We start from the raw sequence: 16,283 nt of genomic DNA, 5'->3' as shown, positions 1-16,283 counted from the left end.
CAGGGTACTTCCGGTGCAATGTTTAGACTTATAGAATATTTGCCCTTCAAAATTGCTCTTTTCTTTCCTCTTGTACATAGCTAGAAGGTAGCTTGGCAGGCCTTTTTAGTCAAGTACGCTCAACATATAAGAGCAACAGTAGACCACTCAAGAAACTCTTAGCTAAACACATTGGGGCACAATGGGAGTAGAAGGCTGCAGACATACCAGGTACTGGCCTATAGCATAAATAGGCTTGGAAATAGATTTACATGGTGAACGTGCCAGGTAGCGCACCATTCTTACTTCTCTAAAGGGAATCAAACCATGCATAATTGACTCTTAAAGTAAGCCAAGATGTGAGATTTTTTGTTTGCCCCTCTGGCAAGAAAGTAAATAATCTTAGAAAGCGATTATTGAAAAAGGAGATTTCAATATGGCAAATCTGAAATGCAATTTTAGTTTACAAGAGAAAACTTGGAAGTGATCCAGTTTTGTGCAATATTATACAAGTTGCAATTTTGTCCAAATCTGATTTTGATGTTTTACTTTTTTTGTGAAAAGAAAAGCAGCGCATGTTTGACTTGAATTGAGCGATTGATTAAAACGCCGGCCGGTATGTCGGTCGGGCAGAATTTTGCCGGTGGGTTAGATAAACTAACAGTTTGTGCGAATTTGTTGATGTTACAAATGCATGCATTCACATTGAAATCTTTGTGTAAATAACCTATGAACTCCCTTTGACTAGTTTGGGTTCTGCTTTTTGGTTTCCATGTCTGGTCTTCCTTGGTTTGTGTTTTTCTTAGCTTTACCTTGCTGGTCAAAGTACTTCTTTGTTAGTCCATTTAATGGTTATGTCTGCAGCATTTATGTGTGTTATGTATTATTTCACTTTGAATTACTTTCCAAAATGGCTTCCTTTTAAGTTGGAAGATCTGACTACACATGATACATGTATAATACTATAGCCAGACATTTAGGCCAAGCTATCAACAATTGACCTGCAAGTGCAAGACATGGATTTTAAAATAAAGCCATTTTAAGGAACTCTGTGAACTAAGGAAGTTCTTAGTTTTCTTCCAGTATGTAATTCCATTCTCATTCAGTCAAAATCTGTCCATGTTGCCATGGTAATTAAACAAGTTCCTAATGTAATTTATTTACACAATTAAGTGTTGTAAACATGGTGATAATGTTTCTTCAGATTGTACTTTAAAGACACATCTTATATCCTGGATGAGGCCACTATTAATTGCAGAAAGGAACTTTTGGATTACCCCAGCAAGTCACAAGTTACCTATGGCCTCGAATTTTGCGCTTGGTTACCAGTTCTGTTTGGTTTTTGCCTCATGCCAGGGGCTAGTCCTATTACTCATAGTAGGTGTGCTGATCTAAATTTGTACCAATTTTAATCTAGCACCTCATTCATTAATGAACCCAGTGGTGTGACGAGGTTATAACCAATTCCAATTAGTACAAGAATGCATCAACTGACCCCAGCCTGCTCTGCCAATTTTACCCTTTCTCTTTATCGTCACTTCAGGCTTGATTCTGTTGTTCTCTGTTTTCCATAATATTAAGCAAGTTTGAGACTGCCCCTTAATATTGTTATGTGGAATTATCTTTTGCTTAAAAAAAAGCTTAAAAATAGGATAATTGTAAAAATATTGACCCTGCACAATGAGTTAAGAAGATTAGGCCAGAAAATGGGGACTATTTGTAAAAAAAAGCTTGGCAAAGGTCAAATATCGCTAATAACATCATTTATTGCTGTTTTAAGAGAAATATGCATATTTTTTAAATACAAAAAAAGTGACCAAATAATAGATCCCAATGTAGTTATTGGCCATCAACAATCATTTTAATGCATAATTTAAATGAATTGTCAAGGTTTTATGAAAAGTCATGACAAAAAGAGCAAACTATAGAGTTAAGACGATATTGCGATATATATAGAATGTGTCAGTCATTAACTGGTAAATTATCATGACTGCTCAAGATACTTCTCCGTCTACTAAGGAAAAGTGTACAATCAAAGACAATAAAGCATTATTTTTTTATTTTGTCTTTTCAGTGGAAAGTGTATCAACATCAACATCGTCACAAGTCTCGTCTCCAATCTGCTCGCATACATCATCACCGTTCCCCTCGCCACTTCCGTCGCCCCTTCCCTCTCCAAACTTAGCCCATGGCAAGCATGGTGAGACAGACCTCGGGATCAGTGTACTGAGTCACGATACCAGTGAGCACGACGATACGGCCGAATCTAATGAGGATAACAGCCCCGCAATGCAGAACAGGCACCAGTGGAGGGAGAGAAGGGATTCAGGTGTTGGCAACTCACTCACAAGACCAAACAGGTAAGCTTACTGGAATGAAATCTTGAGGGAAAGACCTATGAACATTTTGTCAAAATGTTTCTGCAGGCCTGGAAAATGGGGAATACAGGGAGCTTGTTCCTGGGAAAATGTTGGCATTTTTGCCTCTGCATGCAGAGAAGAAAGCACATTCTGGGAAAATGTTGGCATTTTTGCCTCTGCATTCAGAGATTTTATAGGAAATATTCCTATCTTTATGCAAAATTTGACGTAAATATTCCCCCCCAATTTACATATTTTTTTCAGATTCAGGTTAAGCAGTTTTGGCAAAAATCCTCGACAAGAAATTACATTTTGTAATAACTACAAGTGATTTTTGAGATCAATCACTTTTAATTATTGCACATATGTTAAAATATTATTGAGACAAATTTTGATTTATCGTACAGTTTATGCCCATATACAAAAGAAGCAACCTATTTTTGTTGAAATAGTCCGTGAAGATGTGCACAGCACATAGACCTTGCTATCTGTCTGTCTCGTCTTCAAGGATGGCACAGGAAGCCACTTTCCCCAAACCAGGAAACGAAGAGATCTTCAAGTTGATAAAATATAGGCTGAAGCTGTCAGAGCCAGATAGTGTGAATATCTATGACATACTAAGCCTATTTTGTTAATCTGTCTGGATTTGTTAAGCTTCCTGAATAGGGCGTTTTAGCACGCCAATGGACCATTATGGTGAAAGCCTAAATTGCGATTGAATCCCCGGTGACGTAGCACCGATGCGCACATCTCTACAGGGCAATTCGACCAGATTCAATGTAGGCAGTAAATATTGTGATACGTCATCAGCGATTCAATTGCAAAGGTTTTTCAGGATTTTCCGAGGGAATTGAGATTTTGAAAAAGTTTGCACAAAAGTTACTCTATGATGATCCGAACACAGAAACATGTCAAGATCAAAAGTTGTAATTTTAACACAACCTACAAAAGTCCCTGCGAAACTTTTCAATAGATTTTGAAATCAATAGTAGTTTAAAGTACATTGTTTTTGATAAAATTGATTTAACTACTTGATATTGTCATACCCAAAAAGTTAGTTTTAAGCTCCTATGTATCAGTATGCAGTGGGAACAGAACTTGGTGTAGTAGTATGAGGTTGTTGCATTGACCTCCAACCCAGCACAAAGTTTTTAATTAATCCGATTCCTGTTGCTCTAGAAGTTGCCCAAAACAGGCACCCGCAGTGCTGTTTCACTTCTGGGCTTTACTATTTTACTATCTATCCAATTGAGAAACATGCTGAGAGTATTTGCAATAAAATCTAATATATGAGGTGATATTTCAAGCATATTAGTTACAGAAATTTTATTATTAATACTATTTCATTTCATTATATGCAAAGGCCAGATTGATCAAAGCAAATCAACAAAAATATTTATCTCAATTATGATGGATTCAAGTGTAGCAGTTGGTAGCATCATCTATCAAAGGCGCTTGGTAAATTCCATCAATTAAGGTTGGCCTATTTTCCATACCTCAGAAATTGTTTAATATCTACCAACATGGAGTCAAGGTTAGAAGAGATAATTGGATGGTTTGGTTGCTTTGATGGAATGATGGAATTTGGTTGAAAATGAAAAATTCTCCTGATTTTTCATACAACTTTGTCTTCTTGCTTGTGTATGGAGAGTGTACTACATATAGTTCCTTAATTTGAAAGCCAAATATCTAGGTCTGTCACTACATATGTTACATTATGTTGCGAAACTTAAGTTTTGTGATTGTCTTTTGAAAAGTGCACAAGACTCTTCCATCAGCTTGTTTTTAAAATCCTTGGTATTCACTAAATGAGATCACCCACAGGTAGGTTAAATTCCATCAATTACAAACTGGACTCCATATTATCTCTTTTGCAATTGTAACACCACTCAAGAGTGCATAAACACTTTTAAATGGGACATGAACTGTGCCACTTGGATGATTTTGTATCAAGATCACGTTTTATTCTGTAAGAGTTATCCAATCATTTACTCTCGTAACTATCCTTCGTTCCAGAGATTGAAAGATTCTATCAAGGCCAGAAGCCGGGGCCAGAAGGAAGTACCTGAATCCAGGGCATTCATGGACATTGCATTATCTTGTAATATAAAGTGATGATTTGTGCGAAGGGTCAGTCGGATGATGCATCAAAGCAGTGGACGTTTATCCGGAATTAATTAATTGTTGCTTCTTTTGCTTCCCCAGTCAACTTCCCATTATTTTGTTTTACAATATTCCAATCAATCAATCAATCTAAGAGATATTTTTAGTTTGAAAGTTGACAGGGGAGGTTTTTCCTTGTTTCCTTTGTTTACTACTGTTTGCCTAAGTGGCCTGTGAGAAGGAAAACATCCTCATGTCATGACACTGCCATTCATTTCAATTAAATACACAAAAATGGGGGTTTTAAATGTTTCTCGGCAAGTTTTAATAAGTTTGAAGGAGAAGTAACAAAATATAACCAAATTATGTGCACTATTTCAATCCAAAAGATTATTATGTTATGATCTACGTAGGATATGTTGCGATCATTGTCGAGTACAAACCTGAATGTCCCAGGTAATTGACAAGAATGTGACATCAAGATTTCAATATTCTGATGTGATCAAAACTAGATGAGTCACTTTGTCAAAATGAAGTGTACAGCCTAACCTTTTTGTATTTTTTCTGCAATGTGATGTCATCGTATCTCAGTACCGATAAGTCTTACTTTTGATGTAACTCTTTAGGGCAAGATGACAAGTTAAAAATAAACATTGGCTTCATTTTGGTGGACAAGTGACTGTCATTTTGTTCGATAACATCACGGATCCACTGACATCTGCGCACATCCTGAACACAGGAAAACACAGATAAGTTGTGCATAAGACTGTACACGTAACAGATATGATAAGACTCTACTACAGCACTTTGTAATGACACTTCACTGGTAGAATGCTACAGATGTGGAAGAGATGTCACAGATGTGAATTACCAGATGGTACCTTTTCCATATCAAGTTGACAAATATCACGTGAGCTCGTTCATCGTACTAAATGTTTGATTTTATTTTAGGAAAAGAGAGTTATTTTTGCCTTATTATCTGATAGGGGTAATTCAGTGGGTTGCGACACCTGTCACTGTTTGGACATGAAATTGGCATATGTGTTTAGCAAGTTTGCAAAATATGTTGAACTAGAGCGATAACCGCACCATAGCTGAACCATGTGGCTTTGGCAGTATATTGTGGTAGGCCTATACCACTGTCACCCGGAGTCTGTAATGGACATTCTCGAAATGTTACGAAGGTATGACCACTGAGTGGTGTTAATGAAAGAGGAAAAGTAAAGAATATAAAATAAACTGAGCAACTGTGCCCTTTGCAAGGGCACGAGGTACCATAAGTTAGGCGGATGACTGTGACGATCTGATCAAGCATACTGTGCAGGATAGTATTAATTTTAATAAGACTTTTTCATTAATTGCCGTTTATACCTTGATCGTGAGAAGCTGTCATTTTGAAAACTTGACTTTTGACCTCTGTATGACCCCTTAATGACCTTAAATGAATTTTAAAATATTTTCAACATGTTTAGAATGTCATAAGGATCATTGCGTTTAAAATTCAACACAATCGGTGCATTTTGGAAAACTAGACCCCTTTATAACCCCTTAATGACCTTAAATGAATCTTAAAATATTTTTTTAATGTTTAGAATGTCATAAGGATCATTGCATTTAAATTTCAGCTCAATCGGAGCATTTTCAGTTAAAATGACCTTTTTTTTTTTTTTGACCCCTGGATGACCTCCGACGTTTGGAAATATTTTTATTATATTCTTTATGTTTTCCTCTTTCATATGACACCACTCATGGGGTCATACCTTTGTATTTAGAGATATGTCCATTTCAGACCAAATGGTTAGTCAGTAGTAAGCTAGTAAGTAAGCTAGTAAGTAAGCTAGTAACATTCACTCTTATAGGCTGATACCATTTCATGGTTCAGCAAAAATTGAACATTAATATTAAAATGTACAAGGTGTATGCCTGTAGCCTATTATAAAGTAGGCCTAGGATGCATTGAAAAAGGCCTATTTAGATATAACTGCACACATTTTCCATTTTGTAGGCTTAACTTAAGAAGGAAGCCTTTCTCCTTTGCTTTTCTCCAACATAACATTATATCAGTAAGTACACCCAGACCTAGCTCTTGCCATTATTCACAGCGACAGACACAGGATGAAGGAAATATGAACCAAAATGTGACGCCAAAGTAAACTGGCAGACACCAATTTATGTAACTCTCTACTAAACCAAGAAATCCATTTTGTATGTAAAATTTGCAGGTCCAGTATAGTCTAAACAAGCCCCTGGGTGAACGAATTCCTCTGGGTCAGAGCTACATGTACAGCATCCAAATAATAGGCCTACTGCATCACTTACAGCATCATTAAGTGTTCAGAGGAGCTGGTTGGCAAATTGGCAATATTTTTAGTGAATTATTAATTTGGGAGCATGGTGCCATGACGTTTAGGATGTTCAGCTCATGATCACAAGGTTGTGGGTTCGAACCCCATCAGGGCTAACATGTTGTGTCCTTTGGCAAGGCACTTTAGCGTTTGATCCACCCCACCCAGGTTTACCTGGAAAGCTGTTTGAAGAAAACCTTTTGCTGCTTGATAATATTGGCTCTGATAGTGGTAATGTTTAAATGTGCAATTTTGTTTTTGTGAATTCTTGGATATCATCTATTAGTTTGCATTCCGTTCTTCATATCGAGAGGCACAAATCGTTACAAGTCATTATCATGTTTGTATCAAGCCTAATGACTAAAATGTGTGTTAATTGTCGTGAGAAAATATTTCTCTAGCAGAAAATTTTTATCTAAACATATCTTTGAAATAAAGAAACATCTTTTTATCAGCTGTGAAGATGGAATTTGTAAATAGCTCAGACCTTGCACTTTGGGATTTTAACAACTGACATTGGGCAATAGTTTTGAATCTGTGATCACGTTTTGTAAAATTTTTATGCAATTATGATCAAAAATAATAATCCCTACACCCCAAATCTTGCTTATTTGTCAATGTCAAACCTACAATAAGGGTCGAGCAGATCTGAATTTTTATATCTCGATGTTGATATGGGAGTATGTGATATAAGTTTATTGAGCACAAATGGTTAACATCTAGAAATTGATAACTGTTGTAAAATCTGCCTATTGGCTCGTAGACAGCAGAAATCCTGCAGCCTTGCAGGTGAAAAAGACGACACACGACCACCCTAGTCATACACCCTCAAGTCAGCTGCAGACTTCTTCAACTATTAAAAGCATCTTCACCGCAGACGTCAAAAGTCTACACCAAAGTCGCTGTATGGAACTTTGACTGTGCCAATAGTATTGCAATTTCTTTGGCTGTATAGAAGGTTAAGTTCAATTTGTACTGCAGTTTGGAGAGATAAGTGAACTTTGCAGAGATGAGTTAAAGATGACCACCCTGTTTATCATCCCTGAAGGTTAAAGTTGTTTTTATAGATGCCATCGATAGCTTGTTACCTGGTACCTTGTGGCTATTACATACTATATGCAAGACTTATGTGAAGGTATTATTGTGTTGAAGAAGAGAGGTGATCTGGGTGTGTGTGATGGCGTCTGATGTATACAATGTTCTCAGGGTAGTACAGTATCATGTGAAAGGTAATGCACAGGACAGGGAGGAGAAGATACATTTTAGGTCTTAAAATAGTTTATGCCCGGAGTTATCAAAAGTATCTGATTTGGAATTGGATCCAAATTCATTCACCTGTCGTATCATGGTAGTGAAATAATGTGACTTTGTTGTCTGTGCTACGTGTATGTTTATTCAAATGGATCTTGCTTGCTTTAATAGTGAAAGTAATTTTACCTTGCTGAGTATAGTGATGTACAGAACCAGTTTTTAGAATTCAATCTAATCTAAAATAAACTCTGATAAAAGCTTTACCTTTGAGGAAGCAGTATCCAGTTGAAGAGGGATGGTTGACGACGCAGTGATGGTATAAAAATTGTTTTGTTCAAATCAAATGGTGTTCAAGAACCATTTTATCGCTCATTCGTTGCTTTTCTATGATCTGACCGACCTATCTCTAGTATTATTAATATTGTGTGTTAGAACAGAGCTGCTTAAATGAGATATTTCACAATAAAATGAATAGTATTATTTTATTACCTAAAATGAATATTATTATTTTATTACCTAAAATGAATATTATTATTTTATTACCTTACACAACAATAGATACTAAATCATCAAAAATGGGTCATCCTCTTGACGAGGTCAGTATCCGGGTCTTTGAACTGTGAATGTGAGTTTGATTCGTAATGCACGTGCCAATGATGAAATGAATTAGGTGAGGTAAGCACGGTGAGGGAGGGTCATGCAGGCAACATCAGAAAACAGCAGTTCATTAACAAATATGACTGGTCAAAAGTTCATCTCACTCTGTTAACACATATTTCATAAAAAAATATGTTGGTTACATCTGAATCCCTCCAAGGCACAAGTTTGTGTCATGGTTCAGAGATTCTGGTTTTCATGGTTTGGGCCTCCAACATGTCTGCTTTCATCAACCCATGTTTGGCAACTTCACATCAATTATCACTTTTGTGATAAAAATTGGCGAAGCTCATTAGGTGAAAAATGAAAGGAAAACAGCCACAGGGTGGTAGCCATGTTGGTTATCAAGGTAGGCGGCCATATTGGTTGGGGAAAACTCCATATTGGAAAATGACATCACCGAGTGCTGAGTGATGAAGGGGTTTCAGCTGGGGGGGGGGGGCAGGACTCCAAAAATTTACATGCATGACCAAGAATGAAATGGAGTGTTTTCAGTGACCATGCAAATAACCTGCAATTTTAAAATACTCAATTTTCCTGAAAAGTTTTCTCATCATGATTTGAAGCATTCAAAAATGTTAATTATTAAAAGAAAAAGTTAAGTGCCATAGACTAAATTTTTACTGGTACATGTGGACACTATTATACACTTGTGTATCACTTCTACCGATGTCCATCTATCATGAGCAGTTATTTTCTGATGTAGGATAGTCATTTTTGCACCAAAATTACATATCCAGCCTAATTTCTGCCATATTTGAACAAAAACATATTTTTGAGGCTTCACCTTGTCATAAAATTTGCGACCTTTGCCACACCTCATATATTTTGCCCATCCATTCCATATGGTTAACCCTGATGATATAAACAGCGTCCCATTAACACTCATCAATGCCAAATACTTGCCAAATAACCTAGTCTCCTGCTCAATATTTTGATTCATCATATAAGAACCCAATGTACTGTTCCATATTTGTAAGAGTCTAGAATAAAATTTGTGTTGTTTATTTTTCCCTAAAAAGGCCAATTTGCTTGTTAGTTTTCCTTACTCCCCTAGAAGGAATATATATCAGTCAGTCAACATTATGTCAACCTTGGCTAAGATAAGCATCATAGGAATAACAGGAAAACATGGCACAAATGTCACAACACAACAGGGCACCCTAAAGAGGACGAGCATTGACTGACACACAGAATTGAGTGCTGAATGAGTTCCCATAGGTGCTGTCCCTTTCTCTAGAGATATCTTATCAGCTAAAATGGTTTCTGATTGAAGGGTGTACCTCTTCTGATGCAAGTTGGCATGGTTACATCATGATGTATACCAGCAAACGAATGATATGCCAGCAGAGAGGTGCATGATGCCCCTCTACAGCTGGCTGCCTCAAGAATTGGCCGCTTCAGCTTTAGTTGTGGATAGGGCAGTGGGCGTGGCTCTCACTACAATGAGGAACATTGAGTAGGTTCAAGCATGGAATGGTTCAAGATGCAAAGTGCTAAAACTGCATGTTTCATGGTCTTCTTCTAACACAATGTTCTGTCATGCGTTGGCTTTTCTTGCTAGACAGTACTTGATAAATGCAGAAACCTCTATAACTCTTTGTCAGAAAATTCCACAGTTAAAATTTTTTTGACTTTTTTTATTTCATGTCCATAGAATTCATTATTGACAGATCTTGTGAAATCTGTCCTTTAAGCCCTGCCTAGAACTAGCCCCGTTCCACAAACCGCGACGCCTCTTGGTAACCGAAGGGAGCACCGGCGTGCGAGGAACTATCAGCTACTATCCTACAGTTGGAAAATCATCATACAGGTATCAGAGTACAGCACAGAAGCCAGTGCTAGCCCTGCCCAGTTTCTCTTTGTTTCATTTCAGTTCCATCCAATAATATTTTCTTTTCAACAAACTTCAAAATAGTGATTGATTTATTGCATATTTTGTTGTTCACAAAAACTGACCAGGTGCTATGTTTATGGTCAATATCAGACATGTAAACAATTTTTGATAGATGGTCATACTGTCCCTGGTAAATAGCCAGGTCCAAACTCTTCTTCTCACTTCATACTTGTTTTGAGCCATCTGAACTCGGCCTAGATCTGTGTATTATTTTGAGATGAATCATGTATGGAATTTTATAAACACATTTTTCACATAGGCCATGTTTGTTGATGTTTTGGATCATAGAGATTTTGTGGGGATTGAGGGCCTGGTGCCTAACATGTGTTAAACCACATGTTGTCTTAATGGGTTTCTCTCCGTTTCACTGTCTCACAATTAATCGTCGTTATCCAACTGTGAAATCGCCTTCAATGTGATTGGCAAGGCGTGGTAAATGTAATGTAAAAGAGGCTTTTTGTTTTATGCATGCATTTTGTATTGTTTCTGTAATGTAGATTACACTCATTACAATATTTATGTAGCTAACTTACTGGAAGAAAAATTGTACCTGGGTAGCTAATTTAGTACACCAAACATACACCAAACATTATCTGTGCTTCAAAATTGTTAGCCATAAGTAATTTACTTGAATTCAGTAACTTTCATATTTCAGTTGAAATTGCATGAAATCACTTGTAAACACAGCGGTTCTAATATTAGCAATCCCGGCTTTACACGAAGCACTATGGACCACAATGGCCTCATCCCAATGCCATAGTTCAATAAACTCAATTAAACAATCAAAGAGCAAAATTTGACCTCAAGTTGCGTGGATTATGAGTTTGCGTACCCACATTTTCAAAGGTCATTCAATGAATGTGCAACTGTATTGGAGTTAAAGAAATGTGCCCTGATAAATGAGCATGTTGTGTGGTTGTGGATCCTAGTGAAGAAATCAAATTACTTTCTCATTCCAAGCCATAATCCATTCAATTTAACCTTCCACTCTTTCATGTGTCGTTGACATTTGACAAAAATAGTCGTAAGATTTTGAAAAACAAACCATGAAATAAAAGGTTTTATTTTTTTGTTGCAATTTTGGCATCAACTTATGCTTCTAATCAGATTTGTTTTCAATAAAATGATTCCCAAGCATCTTGTCACTTCAAAATTTCCATAACATTATATTTACAACAATTTCAGAGATTATTTCAAATCATAAAAACAGCTTTTGGATGAGTTTAAGGACTTCTTTTTCTTAAATAACTCCTCGAAACTTGTTATTTTGCAAATTAAAAATCCATTAATGAAATGACACTAGACTTAGTCCAAGTCTGTCTTTGTGATTTAACCCATGTATTCTTATAATTGTTTGAAAACAAAAATTAATATTGCTAAAACTGATGGGAAGTTATTGTATGCATCTTAAACTTGAACTCTTGATACTTTTCGGTTCTGTATAAAGCATGGCAAGGCCTGCAGTAAACTATCCTTTTATACACGCATCACGTAAAAACATTTTGGTATTCGTTTGTAGTTGCAAGTATTGTCTATATTCCCAGAGATATTTAAACAAGTTTAAAATAGAACAGCAAGACTTGGGATGAATCCATGAAAATGATTCCTGTTGTCATCATTTCGTTAGGGAGATGAACCCATCCAGGGAGATGGATGAAAGGTATAGGGTGAATTGACATATCCCATAATGTAGTAGGAAATTGGGCTGAAATAATATTGGCAAAGGCTATGTTCTGCTATAATTGGATAATTAAGATACAAAAATTGCTACCTGGTAGTCCAATTGCATTTCTTGATTGAGAAGATTCATATTTTTTACAAACTTCAGTATGGTGTTTGCAAATAGCAGAATTTAAGGTGGAAATCACATTGCATCATGGGATTGTATGAAAGCATCCTGTGGAATAGAGAGAGTCATCAATCAATCCATTAGAGATAGTCTAGTGTTACCAGTCCCATGTAATAGATGCTAAAATACTTGATAATGATGCACAGAGAAAAGACAATCAAATGACCTACCTGCCAGGTTCTCTCTTTTCTTTTTTTGCAAAGTCTGTGAAGAGAGAAAGGGATGAGAAAAGAGGGGAGAGAAAAAGGGGTAGAGAGGGTGATTCAATATTTTGAATATTGAGTGGTTGTGTGGAAATTGAATATAACATTGTAACAAAGTGGCTTCACAAGGATGTACAGTTAAAAGAGAACTTGGGTCGATGGCCTGTCTGTCTTCAAACATTTTACTTTACTTATTACTTACGAACTCAGTACATTGGTACGGCATCGGTTAAATCTTAGCTTGCATTGAAATAGTTGCAGCATCGTGGGAGGAAGATGCATTAAGATGCAAAATAAAAAGATGATAGTGCTTGTCTGAAGAGAAAAAAGGGTTTATTCCCTAGGGTGAGAGATGAGTACATTGAGATGTAAAGAAAGACAGAAAACACTTTGCATGGCTGATGGGTTTTAAAGGACAAGGGTGATGCTTACCAATTCACTGAGAATATCATTTGGTAGTAAAAAAGAGTATAAATTTGTTTAAAAAAGGTTGTATGATAAACTCAGGATAAACTTAGCATAGTGGTGCACCTCATCACTACAGTCACAGTATCCCAGAATTGATGCAATGTCTTCTAACATTACCTGTGACCAGGCCCGTATGCTCGAGGGGGGGGTTGCATGGAAGTGTGGCTGCACCCCAACCCCTCCCCCTAATTTGCTAATGGTATTTATAAAAGTAAAGTCATAAAAAAAATCAAAATATCACTTGTGACTGGAGATAAATTGGAAGCATTTTCCCTCATTTTCATTACCGGGGTGCACCGTCTGTTTACCCTACCCATCACCTGGGTGTGTGACTGATCACTGACATGGGCTAGTCTGTCTATCCATCACCTGGGTGTGTGGACTGATCACTGACATGGGCTTGTCTGTCTATCATACAATAAGGAACTGTTATCATAACCACCTAATCGTGGAAGGAAGTAGTTACCGTTGAAGAAAAAAATTACCTGCAGTTCCGCAGATTGGTTTGTTGGTTATTCTATAAATGGCATCAGATGGCGATGTTATTAGCTTGCTTTTTAATTGGAACATGATGGTTGATATCGGAATCAATGGGTGTGTTCTTGAGAATTATCTGTGTTCTAACATGTTGATGTCATCATGATTCAACCAAGCTTAGACTGCCCATACGGCAACTGACCCGTGACTGAAGTAGGCATAAATTGGACAGGATACTTTGAATAGATCTATTGTTTCTATGCAAAGTGTACTAATTGATGATCTAATCCTTGAAACTGTAATTGGTGTAATAGAAGCTTTATAGGAGATTTGATGGTATGATTTATAAAGTTATTAATAGAATAACCCTTCAAAGAGATTGATTTATTAGCAACCTCACAAATCAAAGACATGCTTGAAACAATGCTGAGCTGACTTGACCGCAATGGTGACATACATATGGATCAATTCCTCTGTACATGTACACACTAAAAACAAAAGAAGACAAGGGTATGCAATTCCCTGTGGTAAATGAAACGTGAAGAAACAAAGGAAAACAACCTGTGCATACAAGAGTGAGAACGGTTGACCCGGAACTGGGTATGCCAGAGGGAGCCGGAAGATGATTCAATGGGAATGGTTTAGGATCCTGTGGAAAAGGTGAAAAGTTTGGCAAAGGTAAAGATGGGAAGAATTTGACCATGAAACCAATCATGATAGGAGTCTTTATTTAGTCAAAGCATGAAATCGAGTAGTGGAAGGATGGGTGGGTTTATGGGAATCGCCTGATGATCGTACGATGTTCGTTTATTGAGCGTGATGATTATAAATATAGTATGACTATGATAATAATGGCTTTAGTTTTAACTGTTGATTTTGTGGGTGCATTGTTAAAATGGGAACAATATGAAGTAACTAATTGCATGGAAATTATGTCTGCTTACAATAGGATGCATGGTCTACAGCATCTTGGAACAAGATTAGGGTACAGGAGGGAACTGGGTGTTACCTGTTTGTGTGAAATGTGGGCCCTACAGCATAAAATAACAGTTTACCTGTGTGTTAGGTTATACTTTCTACTAGAAGTAATCATTTTGTGCCCAAGTTAAAAATTGCATACATGGTCACTTTTTTTTTTACAATTTTATAACTTGATTCAATTTCATCACAAAAATGGCTCCTTTCTGGGTTGTCATATAGGCCTATATGATGCTCCAGCAACCTCAGACAGATAGTACATTTGGGAAAGAATTCAAGAATTCAGCTTATAGGCTTACCCTAAAGTTAAACCCCTTTCCATCAGCAAACAGCAGATGAGTACACACCATGGGATTCTATGGGCAGCCATCTGTACTTCACACCCTTGCTAAGGTCAATGTTATCTGCTGCATTTCCCTCAAGATGCACAATTCAAATATTTTGTCTCAATATGCGGTACGAAAATTCAAAATTGTATCGATTTTGAGCAATTTGAGTCTAGAATAGGAGAAGTTCAACACATAAAATGCAAGCCCCTACCCCAGGAGCTTTGTTTAACTTGATGAGACAAAGTCCTAATGACGAAGTGGATTTTAAAAGTTCATTGTTAAGGTTAGTGAACTTTGGTAGGGAGGTGTTTTTCTCTCTCTCTATCCTCAACATCACCATGTCTGACCTGCTTCATACACCTGTTGTAGGGGTTAAGCTTACAGCTTGGTGGACAAACACTTTGAGGGGGTCAGGGAGTTGTTTTGTAACCTCAAAATGACCAAATCAACCTAGAATCACCCTATGTGTTTGAACAACATTCTGGATATGTCTAGACTGATGACACTTTTCTTATTTTGCCATCCTCCTCAATTTTATAAAGCTTTATACATAAAATGTCAAAATATCAAAATCCAGATACACCAACTGAGAGATAAAAGTTTGTGGGCCAAATATATGAGGAAAACTGGTAACTGACCTGGACCAGGGATATGCCTGGACAACCTTGCATTTATGGAACATGCCTGCTTTCACCAGAAAAGTACTTTCACAAAGTCCCTGGCCGAAATCAAGTTCTGAAGTGGTCAGTGCTCTGGCTAGAAGCAACAATAGTCGTGTTCACATTTTGAGTTACACCCGGCAATGATCAAAATTCCACAACTATTTTCTAACAATGATCAAAATTCCACAAATTCCACCAAGTATTCACTTCCCTACTCCCGGTTTTTCTGTGACCTTTAGGCTAATGAAAGTCAATGTTATGTTTAGCCACCCCAGCCTATTTTCTGGCCTATGCCAAAATCCCCAAACAGTATTATTTTGTATTTTGTACACTTAGTTTCCAGTGGGGACACAAGCACAAATGCCAATGTTCAACCTACCAAGTATTCTGTTATCTTGAACTATAATTGGTTACCCCAAGGAGGGCTGGTTTGGGAAATATGTGGACTACATTTAACAATTCCGGCCTTTTTCTGTGACCTTTATCAACCATGGTGATATGTAATTTTGGTTCTTAGTTCAAAAAAGACCAACAAAAAGTGGTCAAACTTACGTCCAAAATAATGGAATGCCAGTGCGTAATCATGACGTTAGCCTACATTGCAACTTCCGACGCCTGGCGGAAGTTTACACTTACGCCTGGCGGAAGTTAGCTCGCTACTCCTGACTTTTGTCAGGAGTAAATCGTCGGTCGTACGCCTGGCGGAACTTATGCTGACCATCGTT

General features: G+C 37.1%; 1 protein-coding gene across 1 annotated transcript in view; it reads left to right on the top strand.

The window, feature by feature from the left end:
- LOC140160517 (rho GTPase-activating protein 7-like) overlaps positions 1–16,283 on the top strand; it is a 176,099-nt gene that overhangs the window by 135,747 nt on the left and 24,069 nt on the right. The window contains exon 6 of the mRNA XM_072183753.1: positions 2,054–2,339. Coding sequence (XP_072039854.1) covers positions 2,054–2,339 — 286 coding nt within the window. The remainder of the gene's footprint in view (positions 1–2,053; positions 2,340–16,283) is intronic.

This window comes from Amphiura filiformis, chromosome 9 (genome assembly GCF_039555335.1).
Source record: "Amphiura filiformis chromosome 9, Afil_fr2py, whole genome shotgun sequence".
Taxonomy (NCBI): Eukaryota; Metazoa; Echinodermata; class Ophiuroidea; order Amphilepidida; family Amphiuridae; genus Amphiura; species Amphiura filiformis.
Note: the sequence above shows the minus strand (reverse complement) of the source record. Positions and strands in the feature narration are given on the sequence as shown.